Genomic DNA, 18,361 nt, shown 5'->3' on the forward strand with positions numbered 1-18,361 from the left:
CTAAACCAATTCACATTCCCACCAGCAATGTGTGAGAGTTTGGTTTGTCTACGGTTTCTCTGACACTTGGTATTTTCCTTCTTTTTCATTTTAGCCATTCTGGTAGATATGTGGAAACCTTGGTGGCGTGGTGGTTAAGTGCTACTATGGCTGCTAACCAAAGGGTCGGCAGTTCGAATCTGCCAGGCGCTCCTTGGAAACTATGGGGCAGTTCTACTCTGACCTATAGGGTCGCTGTGAGTGGGAATCAACTCGACAGTACTTTGTTTGGTTTTGGGTTTTGGTAGGTATGTAGTGGTATCTCAGAAAATCTCTTGTGGGGAAAATCAGTTGCACATTTGGGGCCTCTTGGGGCTTTGAACCTGTCACACCAGGCTTGTGTGGCCATCGAGGCATCGCCAGTTTCTCTTTCCCCAGGAGAGTCCCTCTGCTTGGGCCAAGCATGAGCTTCAGTCTGTGTTCAGAATTGGCAAACACACCCAGAGGAGAAAACAGCTGATAATCACCAGCTTACCTCAGAGGGCTGTGCGCTCTCTGAAATTCCAGTTCATCTAATCTTCATTGCTTCCACACTCTCCAAAATCTTTGAAGATGTGATTTTTGTAATTTATTTGGCTTTTTTTTTTTTTTTTTTTGGATGTTGAAACTGAAGTATTAGGTTGCCATGGCCTACCGTATACTATGTAGTAGGGAAAGTTGTCAGTACATTCTTGGGATTTTCTATATGCACATTTATGTCATCTGTGAATAATGTTAGTTTTTACATGTTTTATTTTTCTTTCTTTATTGGATTGCTACCAATCCAATGTAATTGTGGCATCCTTGTCTTGTTCTTGATTATGGAGGAGAGAAAGAATGTTGTGGGGCATGGTATTATTTTACCATTGAGTATGATAATTGCTGCAATTTTTGTAAATATTCTTTCTCAGATGAAATAGAAACTAGTTTGCTGAAAAAAATGTTTTAAATATGAACGGTTGTTGAATTGGTTAAATAGTTTTTCTGCATCTACCAAGATTATTATATAATTTCTCTCCCTTGTTTCTGTTAATGTGGTGTAATGTATACTTTTGAAAAATAAGTTGCCTATAATCCCACTATGTCTGCCATAGTAATTATTTTTATATTCCCTTTCATGCATAAGATAATTCTATACAATTGCCATCCCACTCGCTCTTTTTAATCTTGCTGTACATTTAATCCTGGCATATGTTTTCCTTTTTATGAGCAATGCATAGTAGAACAGTATGATAGTTTTCAGCTCAGGGATGCCTTTGGGAGACTAAAAGCACTCTTTTAGGCTCGTTCTATTACCTATCTCTGTTTGCTGTGGGGAGAAAGGAATAAAACTGAAAACTTTTATGGGAGCATTTCTTCTTTTTTTTTTTTTTATAATTTTTATTGCGCTTTAAGTGAAAGTTTACAAATCGAGTCAGTCTCTCACACAAAAACTTATATACACCTTGCTACATACTCCCAATTACTCTCCCCTTAATGACACAGCAAGCTGTCTCCCTCCACTCTCTCTTTTTGTGTCCATTTTTCCAGCTTCTGACCCCTTCTACCCTCTCATCTCCCCTCCAGGCAGGAGATGCCAACATAGTCTCAAGTGTCCACCTGATCCAGGAAGCTCACTCCTCACCAGCATCCCTCTCCATCCATTGTCCAGTCCACTCCATGTCTGAAGAGTTGGCTTTGGGAATGGTTCTGTCCTGGGCCAACAGAAGGTCTGGGGGCCATGTCCACCGGGGTCCTTCTAGTCTCAGTCCATTAAGTCTGGTCTTTTTATGAGAATTTGGGGTCTGCATCCCACTGCTCGCCTGCTCCCTCAGGGGTTCTCTGTTGTGTTCCCTGTCAGGGCAGTCATCGGTTGTAGCCAGGCACCATCTAGTTCTTCTGGTCTCAGGATGATGTAGTCTCTGGTTCATGCGGCCCTTTCTGTCTTTTGGGCTCGTAATTACCTTGTGTCCTTGGTGTTCTTCATTCTCCTTTGATCCAGGTGGGTTGAGACCAATTGATGCATCTTAGATGGCTGCTTGCTAGCGTTTAAGACCATGGGAGCATTTCTTTTGATTTACTTTAATTCTTTTTTTTATAGTTTTTGTTATTTGGGATCGTAAGGGAGGAGAGACCACCAGTTGTCTGACAGTTAATGTACTGTGGTGTCCTGTGTGCTACTGTGATGCTGGAAGCTATGCCACTGTTATTTCAAATACCAGCAGGATCACCAATGGTGGACAGGTTTCAGCAGAGTTTTCAGACTAAGACAGACTAGGAAGAAGGACCTGGACTCTTCAGACAAGGATTCGACTGGACTGTAAGATAGAAAATGATACTGATGAGGAGTGGACTTCTTAGATCAAGTAGACACATGAGACTATGTGTACAGCTCCTGTCTGGAGGGGAGATGTGAAGGCCAAGGGGGACAGAAGCTGGCTGAATGGACACGGAAACACAGGGTGGAGAGAAGGAATGTGCTGTCTCATTAGGAGGAGAGCAACTAGGAGTATACGTTGTTGTTGTTGTCAGGTGCCGTCGAGTCGGTTCTGACTCATAGCGACCTTATGCACTACAGAATGAAACACTGCCCGGTCCTGAGCCATCATCACAATCGTTGTTATGCTTGAGCTCATTGTCGCAGCCACTGTGTCAGTCCTCCTCGTTGAGGGTCTTCCTCTTTTCCTCTGACTCTGTACTCTGCCAAGCATGATGTCCTTCTCCAGGGACTGATCCCTCCTGACAACATGTCCAAGTATGTAAGACGGAGTCTCGCCATCCTTGCTTATAAGGAGCATTCTGGTAGTACTTCTTCCAAGACAGATTTGTTCATTCTTTTGGCAGTCTGTGGTATAGTCAACATTCTTCGCTAACACCACAATCAGAGGCATCAATTCTTCTTCAGTCTTCCTTATTCATTGTTCAGCTTTCACATGCATATGATGCGATTGAAGACACCATGGCTTGGGTCAGGAACACTCTAGTCCTCAAGGTGACATATTTGCTCTTCAACACTTTAAAGGGGTCCTTTGCAGCAGATTAACCCAATGCAATGTGTTATTTGATTTCTTGACTGCTGCTTCCATGGCTGTTGATTGTGGATCCAAGTAAAATGAAATCCTTCACAACCTCAATCTTTTCTCCACTTATCATGATATTGCTCGTTGGTCCAGTTGTGAGGATTTTTGTTTTCTTTATGTTGAAGTGTAATCCATACTGAAGGCTGTGGTCTTTGATCTTCATTAGTAAGTGCTTCAAGTCCACTTCACTTTCAGCAAGTAAGATCCTTTTTTTTTTTTCCTTCTCATTTTGTGGCACAACTCAAAATGAGAAGAAACAGGAGTATATAGGAAGGTGTATATAAGGTTTTCTATGAGAGACTGACTTGATTTGTAAACTTTCACTTAAAGCACAATAAAAATATATATTTTTAAAAAAAGGACCTGGAGATACACTTATAATGGCTAGTGAAAACCTTATGAATAGCAGCAAAACATTGTCTGACACAGTGCCAGAAGATGACCCCCTCAGGTTGGAAGGCACTCAAAATACTACTGGGGAAGATATGCTTCCTCAAAGTAGAGTCAACCTTAATGACATGGATGGAGTAAAGCTTTTAGGACCTTCATTTTCTGATGCAGCATGATTCAAAATGAAAAGAAACAGCTGCAAACATCCATTAATAATTGGAGTGTGGAATGTACTAAGTACGAATCTAGGAAAATTGGAAGTGTCAAAAATGAAATAGAACACTTGATGATAGATATCCTAAGCAACAGTGGGCTGAAATGGATTGGTATTGTCCATTTTGAATCAGACAGTCATATGGTCTACTGTGCCTGGAATGACGAATTGAAGAGGAACGGAGTCACATTCATTGTCAAAAAGAACATTTCAAGATCTACCTTGAAGTACAGCGCTGTCACTGATAGGATAATATCCATACACCTACAAGGAAGAGTGATTAATACTACTATTATTCAAATTTATGCACCAACCACTCATGCCAAAGATGAAGAAATTGAAGATTTTTACCAACTTCTGCAATCTGAAATTATTAAAACGTACAGTCAAGATGCATTGATAATTACTGGTGATCGGAATGTGAAAGTTGGAAACAAGAAGCATTACTATTTGGAAAAGAATGCCTTGGTGATAGAAACGATGCTGGAGATCACATGATAGAATTTTGCAAGATTAATGACCTGTTCATTGGAAATACATTTTTTCAACAACATAAACAGTGACTGTACACGTGGTTCTTGATAATATGCTGCCTCCTGAAATGGTTGCATGTCAACCATTTCTTTTTGGTACAGCAACTCTGTGTATTCCTTCCATCTTCTTCTGATGCTTCCTGTGTCATGCAGCATTTCCTGGGTAGAATCCTTCAGTTTTGGAAGTTGAGGCTCGGGTTTATTCTTCAGTTCTTTCAGCTTGAGAAACGCGGAGCATGTGCTTACCTTTTGGTTTTTTAACTCCAGATCTTTGCACATTTCATTATAATACTTTACTGTGTCTTCTCAAGCCATCCTTTGAAATCTTCTGTTTAGCTATTTCATCATTTCTTCTGTTTGCTTAAGCTACTCTTCCTTCAGGAGTCTCTTCTGACATCCATTTTGGTCTTTTCTTTCTCTCCTGTCTTTGTAATGATGTTTTGCTTTCTTCATGTATAGATGTCCTTGATGTCATTCCATAACTCATCTGGTCTTTGGTCGTTAGTGTTCAGTGAGTCAAATCTGTTCCTGAGATGATCTCTAAATTCAGGTTGGATATACTCAAAGTCATGTTTTCGTTCCAAGGTCATATTTTGGCTCTGTGGTACTCAGGGTTGTATTTTGACTCTATGGTACTGAGGGAAGAAGTCCAACCTGCGCTGAAGGGATTGGCGAAAAACAAGACTCCAGGAATTGTCAGAATACCAACGGAGGTGTTTCAGCAGACGGATGCAGCGCTGGAGATGTTCACTTGTCCATGCTAAGAAATTTGGAAGACAGCTACCTGGTGAACCGACTGGAAGAAATCCATATTTGTGCCCATTCCGAAGAATGGTGATCCAACAGAATGCAGAAGTTATTGAACAATAATATCACACAAGTAAAATTTTGCCGAAGATCATTCAAAAGCAGTTGCAGCAGTACATCAACAAGGAACTGCCAGAGGTTCAAGTCAGATTCAGAAGAGGACGTGGAATGAGGGATATGACTGTTGATGTCAGATAGATCTTGACTGAGAGCAGAGAATACCAGACAGATGTTACCTGTGTTTTATTGACATGTGGATCATAACATATTAAGGGTAACATTACAAAGAATGGGAATTCCAGAACACTTAATTGTGCTCATGAGAAACCTGTACATAGACCAAGAAGCAGTAGTTAGAACAGAACAAGGGGATTCTGCGTGGTTTAAAGTCAGGAAAGGTGTGCTTCAGGTTTGTATCCTTTCACCATACTTATTCAATTTGTATGCTGAGCAGTTAATCCGAGAAGCTGGATTATATGAAGAACAGGGCATCAGGGTTGGAGGAAGACTCATTAGCAAACCTGCAATATGCAGATGACAAACCTTGCTTGCTGAAAGTGAAGAGGACTTATTGATGAAGATCAAAGACTGTAGCCTTCAGTATGGATTACACCTCAGCATAAAGAAAACAAAAATCCTCACAGCTGGACCAATATGCAACATCAAGACAAGGAGAGAAAATACTGAAGATGTCAAGGATATTTCATTTTACTTGGATCCACAATCGATGTCCATGGGAGCAGCAGCCAAGAAATCAAATGACATGTTGCATTGGGCAAATCTTCTGCAAAAGACACCTTACGGTGTTCAAAAGCAAATATGTCACTTTGAGGTCTAAGGTGTATCTGACCCAAGCCATGGTGTTTTCAGTCACCTCATATGCATGCGAAAGCTGGACAATGAATAAGGAAGACCGAAGAAGAGTTGACACCTTTGAATTATGGTGTCGGTGAAGAATATGCTTACACCGTGGACTGACATAAGAATGAGCAAATCCACCTTGGAAGAAGTATGGCCAGAATGCTACTTAGAAGCAAGGATAGTGATACTTTGTCTCATGTACTTTGGACATGTTATCAGGAGGGACCAGTCCCTGGCGGAGGACATAATGCTTGGTAAAGCAGAGGGTCAGCGAAAAACAGGAGGACCCTCAATGAGATGGATCGACACAGCGGCTGCAACAGTGGGCTGAAGCATAGCAGCAATTGTGAGGATGGTGCAGGACCAGGCAGTGCTTCATTCTGTGGTACATAAGGTTGCTATGGGTCTGAACTGACTCGCAGGCACATTAACAAGGGAGGAGAATAGGATCAGGGAAGGGCTGTAGGGGTGGGGGTGGTAACCAGGCATTTTGGAAGACAGCAGTGTATAATTTCCTTAAGCACCACCTCCTGCTCCTCTCCTTCCCCCGCTTCCTCTTTCTCTGTAGTTCCACCTGCTTCACAAATCAACTGTGTCACTGCCCTTGGGCAAGTTCCTTAACCACTGAGCTTTGGTTTCTTCTTCTGCAGTTTAGGAGGATGACAGTTGGCAACTGCTGTAACTTGCCACTTAGAATGGAAAATTAAATGAGCAGTTTATAAAGCATATGGCATTTTTTTTTAAATGGGAGTAATTGTTAGGATTAGTTTTATACAGGTAGTGGCATCTACCTTACATTTTTTAACAGCCTGAAGGCTACTTGTGGAAGGAGGATACTTGTGAAATACCCAGGGTTCCCAGACTACAACTGTGAGAGGCCTGTAGTTAACTATATGACACCAACCAACATCTGTTGCCGTCGAGTCGATTCTGCCTCATAGCAACCCTATAGGACAGAGTAGAACCACTCCATAGGGTTTCCAAGGAGCGACTGGTGGATTCAAACTGCCAACCTTTTGGTTAGCAGCTGAGCTCTTAACCATTGAGCCTCCAGGGCTCCAAGTAGGTGACAAGAAGTATAAAATGGAGGTTTTGTTCATTTGCCCAAACCTTTATGAAGTCTCTATAAAGTGTTCTATATTAAGCTTCTCTATCTCTTTATATTGGACCCCATGTAGGAGGGTAGAATCCCAAATTATTTTTAGAATTAACAGCCATTGATATATATGCACCAAAACTAAAAATTTACAATAGCACTCTCCAAAATGATACTGCTGTAGGATTCTTTTAGATTGTAACCCCTCCCTAACTCATTTAAGGGTTTGTTTGTTGATTGTAACCTCCTTTACAGAGGGCTAGGAACTGAGTTAGAACAGCCAACATTCTGCCTAGAACAAAGGCAAAGCATCTAGTCATGGAAAACTAGGGTTTAATTGACAGGATTTTAGCTTCTACCTCCTTTTATGATCTAGGTGATGTATGAAATGACATATAACTGTCCCTATAGCTTTTTTTTTTTTTTTATAGCTGAAGGATTATTTGCTCAGCATACAGGTTGAATAAGTATGGTGGAAGGATACCCTGATGCATACCTTTCTTGGGTGGCTCAGGACCAGGCTGTTTTGTTCTGTTGTACGTAGGGTCGCTATGAGTTTGAACCAACTTCATGCACCTGACAACAACGTAACTGAGGGCCCATGGATAGATGGTTTCCAGAGACGTGTCATTTTTTAGGCTAAGTAACATTAATAGTACTTGGGAATATGCTGTTTTAAACTATGTTGATCTATTGAGGCAGCCTAGGGCTCATACCACCACCACCTTGACATTATCTCTGCCTCCTAAGGGGAAGAAAGGATGTTTTGTGGTGTGATTCTGAACCCCCATGTGTTTTTCCCTCTGGCATTCAGGAGTGCCAAGGGCCTCAAAGTCTGCTTATGGTTTTGGGAGTGGGTGGGTGGATTCCACAGAAGGGAGGGTTTAATTTGTAATTTAACTATTAGCATGATCACTCACTTCTTCTGGTTTATAGGTCACCATTTCTAAGTCAAAGGAGTCCTGGTTGCGCAATGGTTAAGTGCTCAGCTGCTAACTGAAAGATCAGTAGTTCCAACCCACCAGCAGCTCCACTGGGAGAAAAGACCTGGCGATCTGCTCATGTAAAGCTCACAGCCTGGGAAACCAAACCCTATGGGGCAGTTCTGCTGTGTTACATGGTGTTGCTATGGGCCACAATGTACTTGATGGCACACAGCCACAGCAACATTTCTACGTCAGGTGTCACTTTAAATTTTTAAGGGGCTACAGAGGGGTGGTAGCGATCAAAAGGCAAAGTAAAATTTCCCAATCTGCTATTAAATTGTGAGAAAAAAAGATGAGAAAAAAGACTGCAAAAAAGGTCATCTGGAGAAAAGATTGTTTACATAATAAAATTACTTCTTAGTATGAGAATTTGGAAATGACCTTCTGTTTGGGGGATTTGCTTTTCAAACCTGTGATTTAGGCCTACACGTCTAGATAAATTTCCATGATCTTTAAGTGGAGGTTCTGGCTGTAGTTCTATGAACACCAGTTTTCTGTAATATTCCTCATGCATTTCCTACCTACAGGCCTTTGCTCATTTATTCCTTTCTACTTTGATTGTTCCCTTGTCTTTTATTATGCATGCTTCTACTCACCTCCTCCGTCTCCCCTACTGACAGAATAAGGTGCCTCCTTTCATTACTTCCATAGTGCTCTGGGACTACTTTGTCATCACACTTAAAAGATAATGACCTATTTTCATACATGTCTCTGTCATTAGTCTGGGTTCCTTCAGAGCCAGGGCTGTGGCATATTCATCTTTGTAACTAACATGCCTGGTGCAGTGCGTGGACCTTAATAGGCCTCCTTCAATTTGCTTGGGTATGGGGGGTGGGAGTGGACACGGGCCTGGGATTTAAGTGCTGAGCTCTAACTGTAACTTTTTATTCTACAGTCGTGGGCATTAAACTGACCTAGCTTAGTGTCCTCATACTTAAGAGGAGGATTTGAACCAGCCCAGCATGGTACTACCCCATCTGGGGATCGTGTTAAAATGCAGATTCTGGCGCTAATGGCTCTTCCAACTTTTACCTTCTGTGATGATAGCTATTCTTTTTTATCTTAGACAAAATTATTAAATGTTATAATTATTAAACACTCCTCCAGTGTATCGGAACGCTGAAAACTGACAGTTCTGTGCCTTACTATGCGGTTTCCAGTGTATGATAATGTCCCTAAAATTGAAGTGATTGCTCCTAAAATTTTGACTTGACAGGTTAAAGATACCAAATAAATGGGAAAGCATTTGAGTAAGTGCTAGCTTGTCATCTAAAATATCAAAATGCTTGCTTGTTCTGGGTTTGGTGCTTATTGGAGAACATTTGCAATAAATAAAAGTACTCTGGAAGTTTGTATGTTAATGAGGGAGCTGAGATGAGTAGACATGTGATCTCATGAGTATAAATACCGAGACTGGCAAGCTGTTGGTGAATTTATCATCATCATCAGAGGAGGAGGAGTTCCTGATTGTTTTCTTCAGATCTCCAGGTGAGAATCAATTCATCGTAAGAAGTGTTGACAGATATGCTGTAGGTAAAGCCAGACTGTACCTATTGGATATGGATTACTGGCAATGGCCTTGTTTGAAATTTTTGTTACTGTTTCTTTTGGCTCTGACTTCCTCAGGAAGTAATGATATTTGGTTTGGGAGTATTGGCAGCTTGGAAATTTATAGCTGCCCTTGATCCTGTATACAAATGTCTAAAAGTAGATGGACTAATTTTTGTTTGACTTAGAGAATAAAATCATATCTTTATTGTCAACAAAACCAGGGATATTAATCAGGCGCAGCTTCAGTGTCCAGATGAATTATATCCATGCCTGTGAGGGACTCTGATAATTTGTAAATGGGTCTTACTGGGCTGGGAACTCTACCTGCATTCTTCTCTCCATTTTAACATTTAAATATTCTCAAGAAAATTAAAATCAGGACAAGGAAAGTTGAACTCTGAAAAAAAAGTACAGAATGTAGCCTACAGTTGAAGGTGGTTATCTTTAAAAAAAAAAAAATTAAATTTTTTACTTCCCACAGAATAAGACAGAGTTTCTCCTGCCAAAGGGAGCTGTGTTTCGTGGAGCTGTGGATTGGACAATTTAAAGCTCCATTATTAGTAGGAACACATTTTAATAATTTGTAACCCTGGGTTCCCCAAAATCAAACTAGCTCAGGTTAAGTACAGTAGAGAGAGTTGGGCGTAAACTATGGTGATAGAACCAGAGTAGCTTTTGGCTTCAGCTCCCACATAGTAGGACCCACCACTAGAACCTCAACCCCGTGGGAAGCGTAGGCATTCGCTGTGGTGCGCACGCAGAACTTTCTTACTGCTGCCTTTTCATGCTGCTCTTCAGGCCTTGGGGGTCTTATTGGAGGCTGCCCCATGCTTTAATCTTAATGTTGCTGCTAGGTTGGAATTAATTTTTTTAAATAGCAATTTATATTGGACCTAAATTAAGGTTTTTGAAACCAAGTACATACTGAAGGCATGTGTTGCAGTGTAAACAGATTGTTCTTTCGAAAAGACCTGAACAAGGGTGAAAGCCTAGTTGTAAAAAGTGAGACCTTTGGTTCCAATAAGGACTGTTACTTGAGGTTCCTTTGCCCCTTTTTGGAGACTCAGATAGACCAACGTAGACAAAGGTAAAATCTACCCAACTCTCAAAAACATACCCCAGACTGTGGAAAAACCCTTCAGCCAGCACCCCTCCAGGATTCTGTGTGATGGAAGTCCTTTCCCATCAGGAATTCTAGGCTTTCTAGAGAAGAAAGGAGAGGACTATCAGAGGAAGCCAGAGGGGGCCTTCGTAAGAGAACTTAACTGTCATCTGTTAAGATCACTGTACTGTTCCTGTTCTGGCATTCAGCTCTTCACTGCATTACAAAAATTATTTGGGGCCCTTCCAGCTTTTTGTTTGTTTTATGTCCGTGCTTTTGCTGCCTTCATAGGACAGCCCAGGTCCCTTATTTTGTGTTAGGACTTCTCAGGATTGTTCCTTATGGGGGGTTGCTGTGTTCTGACCATGTACATATCAGACCATGAGTTCCAGATCTGCCCTATCTTTGAATATCATCAGATTGAGGAGTGTTTTGGCTGATGTCAATAATAATCTTTACACAACCTGTCCTCTGAGGTGCCTCTGGGTGGGTTTGAACTGCCAAACCTTTAGGTAGTAGTCGAGCACTTAGCCGTTTGTGCCATCCAGGGACTCCAAAACCAAAAAAAAAAAAAAAAACCAAACCCATTGCCTCGAGTCGATTCCAACTCATAGCGACCCTATAGGACAGAGTAGAACTGCCCCATACGGTGTCCAAGGAGCGCCTGATGGATTCGAACTGCCGATCCTTTGGTTAACAGCCATAGCTTTTAACCACTACACCACCAGGGTTTCCAGGGACTCCATAAATTCCATAATTCCAAAGATGAAGTTATCCCAGTAAAAGCCAACTGGACTTTTCTTTCCCTTAATCTCCAGAGTTTTTTTTTAACACACAAAATAAAGATTTTATCCAAAATAATTGTATGCCCATTTGTGTCCCCTCTAATTTACCTTTGGAGGCTTGGTGGTGCAGTGGTTAAGAGCTTGGCTGCTAACCAAAAGTCAGTAGTTCGAATCCACAAGCCACTCCTTGGAAACCCTGTGGGGCAGTTCTACTCTGTCCTATAAGGTTGCTATGAGTCAGAATTGACTTGACGGCAATGGGTTTTGGTAATTTACTTTTAAGGAGCCCTTATGGTGCTGTGGCTAAGTGCTCGCTGCTAATTGAAAGGTACGGTGGATCGAACCCACCAGCCAGTCTGAAAGAGAAAGATGTGGCATTCTACAGGGCAGTTCTACTCTGTCCTAGAAGGTAGCTGTGAGTTGGAATCAATTCAATAGCAACGGTTTAACTATATTTCAGGAGCCCTGGTGGCACAGTGGAAACCCTGCTGGCGTAGTGGTTAAGTACCACAGCTGCTAACCAAAAGATCAGCTCTTCGAATCTGCCAGGTGCTCCTTGGAAGCTCTATGAAACAGTTCTACCCTATCCTGTAGTGTTGCTATGAGTTGGAATTGACTTGATGGCAGTGGGTTTGGTTTTTTGGTTTGGTGGCACAATGGTTAAGTGCTCGGCTGCTAGCTGAAAGGCTATTGGTTCAAACTCATCAGCCACTTTGCAGGAGAAAGATGTGGCAGTCTGCTCCTGTAAAGATTACAGCCTTGGAAACCCTATGTGTTCTGTTCTTTCCGACAGGGTTGCTATGAGTCGGAATCGACTCTATGGCGTCGGGTTTAATTTACCTTTAAATTTGGATCAGTGTCAGATAATGTTTTTGTCTTCCAAATGAGAAGCCAGTGTGCTAGCGCAGGGCTATTTTTCCTCTACAGTTTTAGATATGTTTTTTGGTTTACCTGATTGGTGTTTTCCCCTGCTAATAATAGCAGGCTCAGCTTCTTTTCTCTAAAATATGTGCAAAAACAGTTATCGATAATTGAAAACTCAGTTCTAGACCAGCACAGTTATGGCCCAGCCCATGGCCCAACCCACCCTGTCTCAAGTCCCCCATCCATCTGCTCTCCTAAATAAAAATACGGCTCCACAAAAACAATATTGTTACCATTTCTCTGAAAGAATGAGGGGTAAGAGAGAGAAGAGGAGTAATTTACACCTTGTAGATCAGCTATAAAAGTTTTCCTCCTGGCATTTTTTTATGTGATGATGTATTATATGGGTTTGCTTGATGTTATTCTTTTTCCTTTTAAAAAAAAATAGTCATAATCCAACAATAAGTAACTTTTTTATTTGTTCCAGTTTCCAAAAAAAGACTTACAGCAAAATGAATAATCCGGCTATCAAGAGAATAGGCAATCACATCACAAAATCTCCTGAAGACAAGCGAGAATACCGCGGGCTAGAGCTGGCCAATGGCATCAAAGTACTTCTCATCAGCGATCCCACCACAGATAAGTCATCAGCAGCACTTGATGTACACATAGGTACAATTTAAAATTATGAATTAAGCTTTGTTCAGTTTCACTGACCTAATGTTGACCTTTATTAGAGCAAATGAAGATGCGGTAGTTACTAGTTCATGCTGAGATACCTTACTTTGTATCATAGTCCTGTACAGCTACTGGTAAACTACAGTTGTCGAGTAATTATACATTTACCAAAGACATCTTGTTACGTTCCCACCTGGAGGAACCAAGCAGCAAGGAAATTCACTCCTATCCTTTATAGTAATCGTTCTATGTTTTCATTTTGTAGATGTAATAATACTATATTTCTTAGATTTTTATGTACACATTTGTTCCACATTCAGTATTGCTTTAAGCAGCTTGCTTCTTATGTATATGTAGGTTTAGTGGGCCAGTGATTTTTTTCCTCCTTTGAAAAGTTTTTGTTTTTATTTTAAAATTTTATTTTGTCGTTGTTGGTTGCCATTGAGTCGATTCTGACTCACTGCAACCCTGTGTATGCAGATTGCCACACCTGTCTTCCAAGTGCCTCTGGGTGGGTTCAAACTGCCAACCTTTCTGCTAGTAGTCAAGCGCTTACCCATTTGCGCTACCCAGGCACTCCCTTATTTTATTTTAGGTTAGTATTTTAGAATTGAGGAAACGAGGTAATAACCATCATATACTGAACATGTAACTATTGGCAGATAAAATGCAGAGTGCTTTGCAAATACCATCTAATTTAGTACTCACACTCTCTAAGATAGGTATTATCTGCAACACATAGGAGAAATGATTGAGGCGAGATGGATAAAGTAATATGATCAAAGTTTCACAGCTAGTAGAGCTGCTAAACCCCAAACCCATGCTCTTAGCACTGTGCTACATGGTCTTCTGCAATAAAATGTTTAAGAGCTAGAAGGTTTTGTCCCTGTGGAACACTGAATTCAATTCTTTTTTCCCTTTAGTGTAATGTATGAGGAAACTAGTGTCCAGAAATGTTAAGTAATTTGCGTAAGGTCACCAAGTGATTAAATGTCAAGAGCTGGGGCTAGAATTTGGATCTTGTGACTCATAGTTTACCTTCTACATAATGCCATTTTAGAGCTGCCTGTATTAGTTGGTTGGTTGGAGCTGGCATGCTCATAGGAGTTCCAAATTATCTGTAATTCACCTATACTTAGTAGCTTTTCACATAGCAAAATAGTTTATATATATATGTTTTCTCTTTCAGGTTCGTTGTCGGATCCTCCAAATATTGCTGGCTTAAGTCATTTTTGTGAACATATGCTATTTTTGGGAACAAAGAAATACCCTAAAGAAAATGAATACAGCCAGTTTCTCAGTGAGCATGCAGGAAGTTCAAATGCTTTTACTAGTGGAGAGCATACCAATTACTATTTTGATGTTTCCCATGAACACCTAGAAGGTGCCCTGGACAGGTAGCACTGAATATCCTATGAATTATCCAACTTTGTGCACTTATCCCATTCATCATCATCATCATCATTATAATTGTTTTTACAAAGATATCTTCAGAGTTTTATAGTTTAACAAAAGATATTTTAGGGTTTTTTTTTTCCTGTGTTTTCTGGAAAAAAAAAAATGTGATGTCATGTATTTATTTTGTAGTAGAGGAAGAATAATGGCATGATTTTAAATGAGCCTTCAGGCCTACAAAATACTTTATTGACTTATAAAATTCTCATCAGCCCTTCCCATTCTAACTGGTGTTAATATGAAATGGGTGTGGGACAAAAACATCAGTAACCTAAGGAAATACTGTGATAGTGCCCTGGATCTCTTTTCACATGTATTTCCTGTTCTGCATTTCCTTGCTTCTCAAGGATACTTAGTGGATACAGAATTTTTTGTCCTGCTGTTTTAACTCTGGGGACATTCTGAAAGTACTTTCTGGAGCAAGCTCCATTAGGCCAATTTAATATCTTGGGCAATTTCTTAAACAGCTAACCATTTCTAATTTTTTGTTGTATCAGTGATATGATTCATTATTCAAAGTATCATTTTTCCTTTGTGAATTTTTATAGTTTTCTGTTACCAAGAAAGTGTAATTCTGCAGCTTTTTGATATGTCCATAGTGAAGTTTAACTTGGCACCCTTAGTCATTTCCAGCTCTATTTGCTTATTTATATTAATAATAGTTAATATATTTTTAAAAACCTAATAAGTTGCATTTATTCATTAGAACAAAGACTATTAACAGGGTTCAGGATACATGACTGGGTCACCCTAGTCTGTTTTTTACTTATTTGTATCATATGTTTTAATTCTGAGACAGCAGCTTTGAGGCGTAATGATCTTTTATATGTATTCCCAGAAGACTTCCATTAATGAGTTCCCTGGGATCATACACCGAACTTAATTTCCTGCCTTACAGATGCTACAGTAGATGTTCATATAAAAGATCTCTGTATGATGGAGCATATCTATTACTTAGCTCAGTAAAAAAACTACTTGCATAAAAGCATCCTTTAAAAAATTGATTGTACTGTGTCATAAACATGACTTTTTTTCTGGGCCTATCCAGCTATGATATGTAGCTACTAAGCACCTTTACCAGGCTGAATGTATTGAGGTAGGTAAAAGGCGTTACATGTCCAGAAAAATCTGTTTTCGTACATCTTTGATTCCATACTCCAGATAGATGGAAGTTGCCTTTGAATTGGTATGTGTAAAGTACTTAGAACAGTATCAGTTCATTTATGTGCTTAAAATAGATATCAAGTAATGATAATGGCCTTCTTGACAGCTGGACTGTGAGGCAGTAGCTGAGATATTTATAGACCCAAGAGTCTCTTAGGCCAACTAAATGGTAGTCTCATTCAGAGCCTCTGCTCTTGACTCTGTCTGAAACCTGGGTCCTGTTTTTGTAAGATGGGATCTAAAGTTTAGATTTACTACATGAATCGTGACTTAAATTGCAAGCTAACGTAGGAGAGTTACTTTACTAATTAAAGGTACTTTAGTTCAACTTTGGTACTATTATTAAAGAATATCCTCAAGAAAAACTTGTTGGTTACTTCAGTTAGAGTCATATACCATTGTATTTATCGAATCACTGCTTTGTTAAATAATTTGTACCGTATCTCTTACTATTTCATGAAAGACCATAATCATGCCTTAAACTACTGTGAAATACTTGAGATTTTTTCCTCCATTATTTTTTTTTTCTACTGAGTTTGTTTGTTTTCCTCCATAAGAGGAAAAAACTGAGTTTTTTTGTTTTCCTCCATAAGAGGAAAAAACTGAGTTTGTTTGTTTTCCTCCATAAGAGGACAAAAAAATTCAAATAGAGCCTTTTAAAAGTAGGTCACTTACCTTGTCCTAAGGTGCCTGAGTCCTAGTGAAATTACACTTTGCAATTTAAGATTTATTTGCCTAAAAACTCTCACCTGCCTTTTCCTTTTTTTTTTTTTTTTGGAGAATTAGCCCCACATGACAAAGTTTTTCATAGTCATGCAAAATTGAAATCTTAAATAGCTTGCTGCTGTTTCCATAAGTCTGCCTTGACTTTTTGGTGTTAGTCTTTTTACTTATATTTTCACTAATTATTTAGCATCTCCAAGGTAGATGACTTCTCTGAGTTTAATTACGTCCAATATTATACTTGTTTCTTAGAACTTTATATTCTTTTTTTCTTAGTAGCAGTGGTAGTTTTTTCTGACATTATAGAATTCATGTTTCCTATCTAAGTTTCAAAATACTATTTAAAAAGGACACTCTTAAAATAACAGCTTTCTAGTTAATTATGTTTTACACCCTTAGATTTGCACAGTTTTTCCTGTGCCCCTTGTTTGATGAGAGTTGCAAAGACAGAGAGGTGAATGCAGTTGATTCAGAACACGAGAAGAATGTGATGAACGATGCCTGGAGGCTCTTTCAGTTGGAAAAAGCTACAGGGAATCCCAAACATCCCTTCAGCAAATTTGGAACAGGTTTGTCAACTGCGGCTTTCGTGCATTAGTTCTCCCTGCCCTCATTTAAACCATGGCATCTTTGCACAGTACTTCACTTTACAGTTCAAGATGAAAGTTTTCACAACTCCCCATTCCTGTCTACTCCATTCTTTTTTAACTCCTACTCTGGAGCTGAAAAGTGATTGTTATACCGCTGTTACCTCCTGTGTTATTTCTTAAACCATGCCCCTACACTTATGTGTTACCTGTCTGGTTCCTGTGTAGGTACCTACATTTGTGACTCCTGACCTAAGGTGAAGCTCAAGGTTAAGTGTATGAGCCTCATGGGGAAAGTGGTAGGTTATTGAGAAGAGGGGTCACCAAACATGAAGTGAGTTTGTTGGATAGCAAGGTATAGAATTGAATTCAGAGTTTAAGAACAATAAGAAGGAAGAGGTTACAATCCTTTTAGCAGATGACTAGCATTTTGGCTAGTTAACTCAAAAAGATGGATGTCAAACAGGAGTAGGGCCCCTGGCTAATTTTATATACAATCCTTGGGATGGTATTCTCAAAATTGTAGTGACAATGACCTAAACAATTACTTAGCTCCCTACACGGTTACTTTGGTCATCCCATTCAAATAAGGGTCTAAATGTTTAAGGAGAAGAGCAGAATGGTGAATAGACTTCAGTTACCATTTCAAAGGGAGAAGATAATAGATCCATTTATTCTAAAGCCTACCTTCCAAATGGAAGGGCTTTATTTAATGGTCACCTCAAGCCTTGTTGAATCCTTCTGCTGCCCCATCTCTTCCACCTCTGCCCATCAGGTACATATTATCTGCTGTGAGAAAGGCTGTGCAAGGTAAACATTATACAAGACACACACGGTCCCTGTTCTCAAAGGGCAGAGATGCCCTGGAAGATAAGGTGAGATGACAGGAAGTAGAATAAAAAAATGTGGACATTCTTGATTCTGTAATTGTACTCTTTTCCTTTATTCAGGTTTTCATTAAAATACATGTTTAATTTAAATATTTAAACAGTACAAAAGTATTTAAAGTTTAAAAGAAAAAAAAAAAAGCAAAACCAAAAAGTCTCCATTTTCCTCTCCTATTCCTGTCAGTTTCACTTGCTAGAGGTAACCTTTGTTATAGGTTGCTATGATTTTAAAAATACTGCTTCGTGGATTATACCATTGCAGAAAACTAGTAATAATGGGTTGTTCAGTGCACTTTGTGTTTATTATATAAGTTATATATTGGATACCTTTTTTTTTTAAGGCTATGAAGACAGCTTTCTTTAAGTTTGGAAACCATTCTATTATATCCAGCAGCAGCCAGGGAAATTAATATAGCTTTATAGCATTAGGAGTTTTTAAAATTGTAATTAGAAGCAGTGATAAGCTGTATTTTTTAAACTTCTGGTGCTCGACACTCAATATCAGCATCATTTCTAAGATGAATGCTATAGTCCTTAAAATATCTAGGCAATGCTAGATTGTTTGAAAAGTGGTTTTTGTGGAGAACATTAGCATACATAG

At 39.6% G+C, this 18,361-nt stretch overlaps 1 protein-coding gene across 2 annotated transcripts in view; it reads left to right on the forward strand.

Annotated features, from left to right (window-relative positions):
• The window catches only part of IDE (insulin degrading enzyme), a 113,867-nt gene that overhangs the window by 31,575 nt on the left and 63,931 nt on the right, over positions 1-18,361 (forward strand). For both annotated transcript variants that reach the window (XM_023546922.2, XM_003409234.4), the window contains exons 2-4: positions 12,754-12,938; positions 14,134-14,341; positions 16,686-16,855. In XM_023546922.2, coding sequence (XP_023402690.1) covers positions 12,754-12,938; positions 14,134-14,341; positions 16,686-16,855 — 563 coding nt within the window. The remainder of the gene's footprint in view (positions 1-12,753; positions 12,939-14,133; positions 14,342-16,685; positions 16,856-18,361) is intronic.

Source organism: Loxodonta africana, chromosome 16 (assembly GCF_030014295.1).
Source record: "Loxodonta africana isolate mLoxAfr1 chromosome 16, mLoxAfr1.hap2, whole genome shotgun sequence".
NCBI lineage: Eukaryota > Metazoa > Chordata > Mammalia > Proboscidea > Elephantidae > Loxodonta > Loxodonta africana.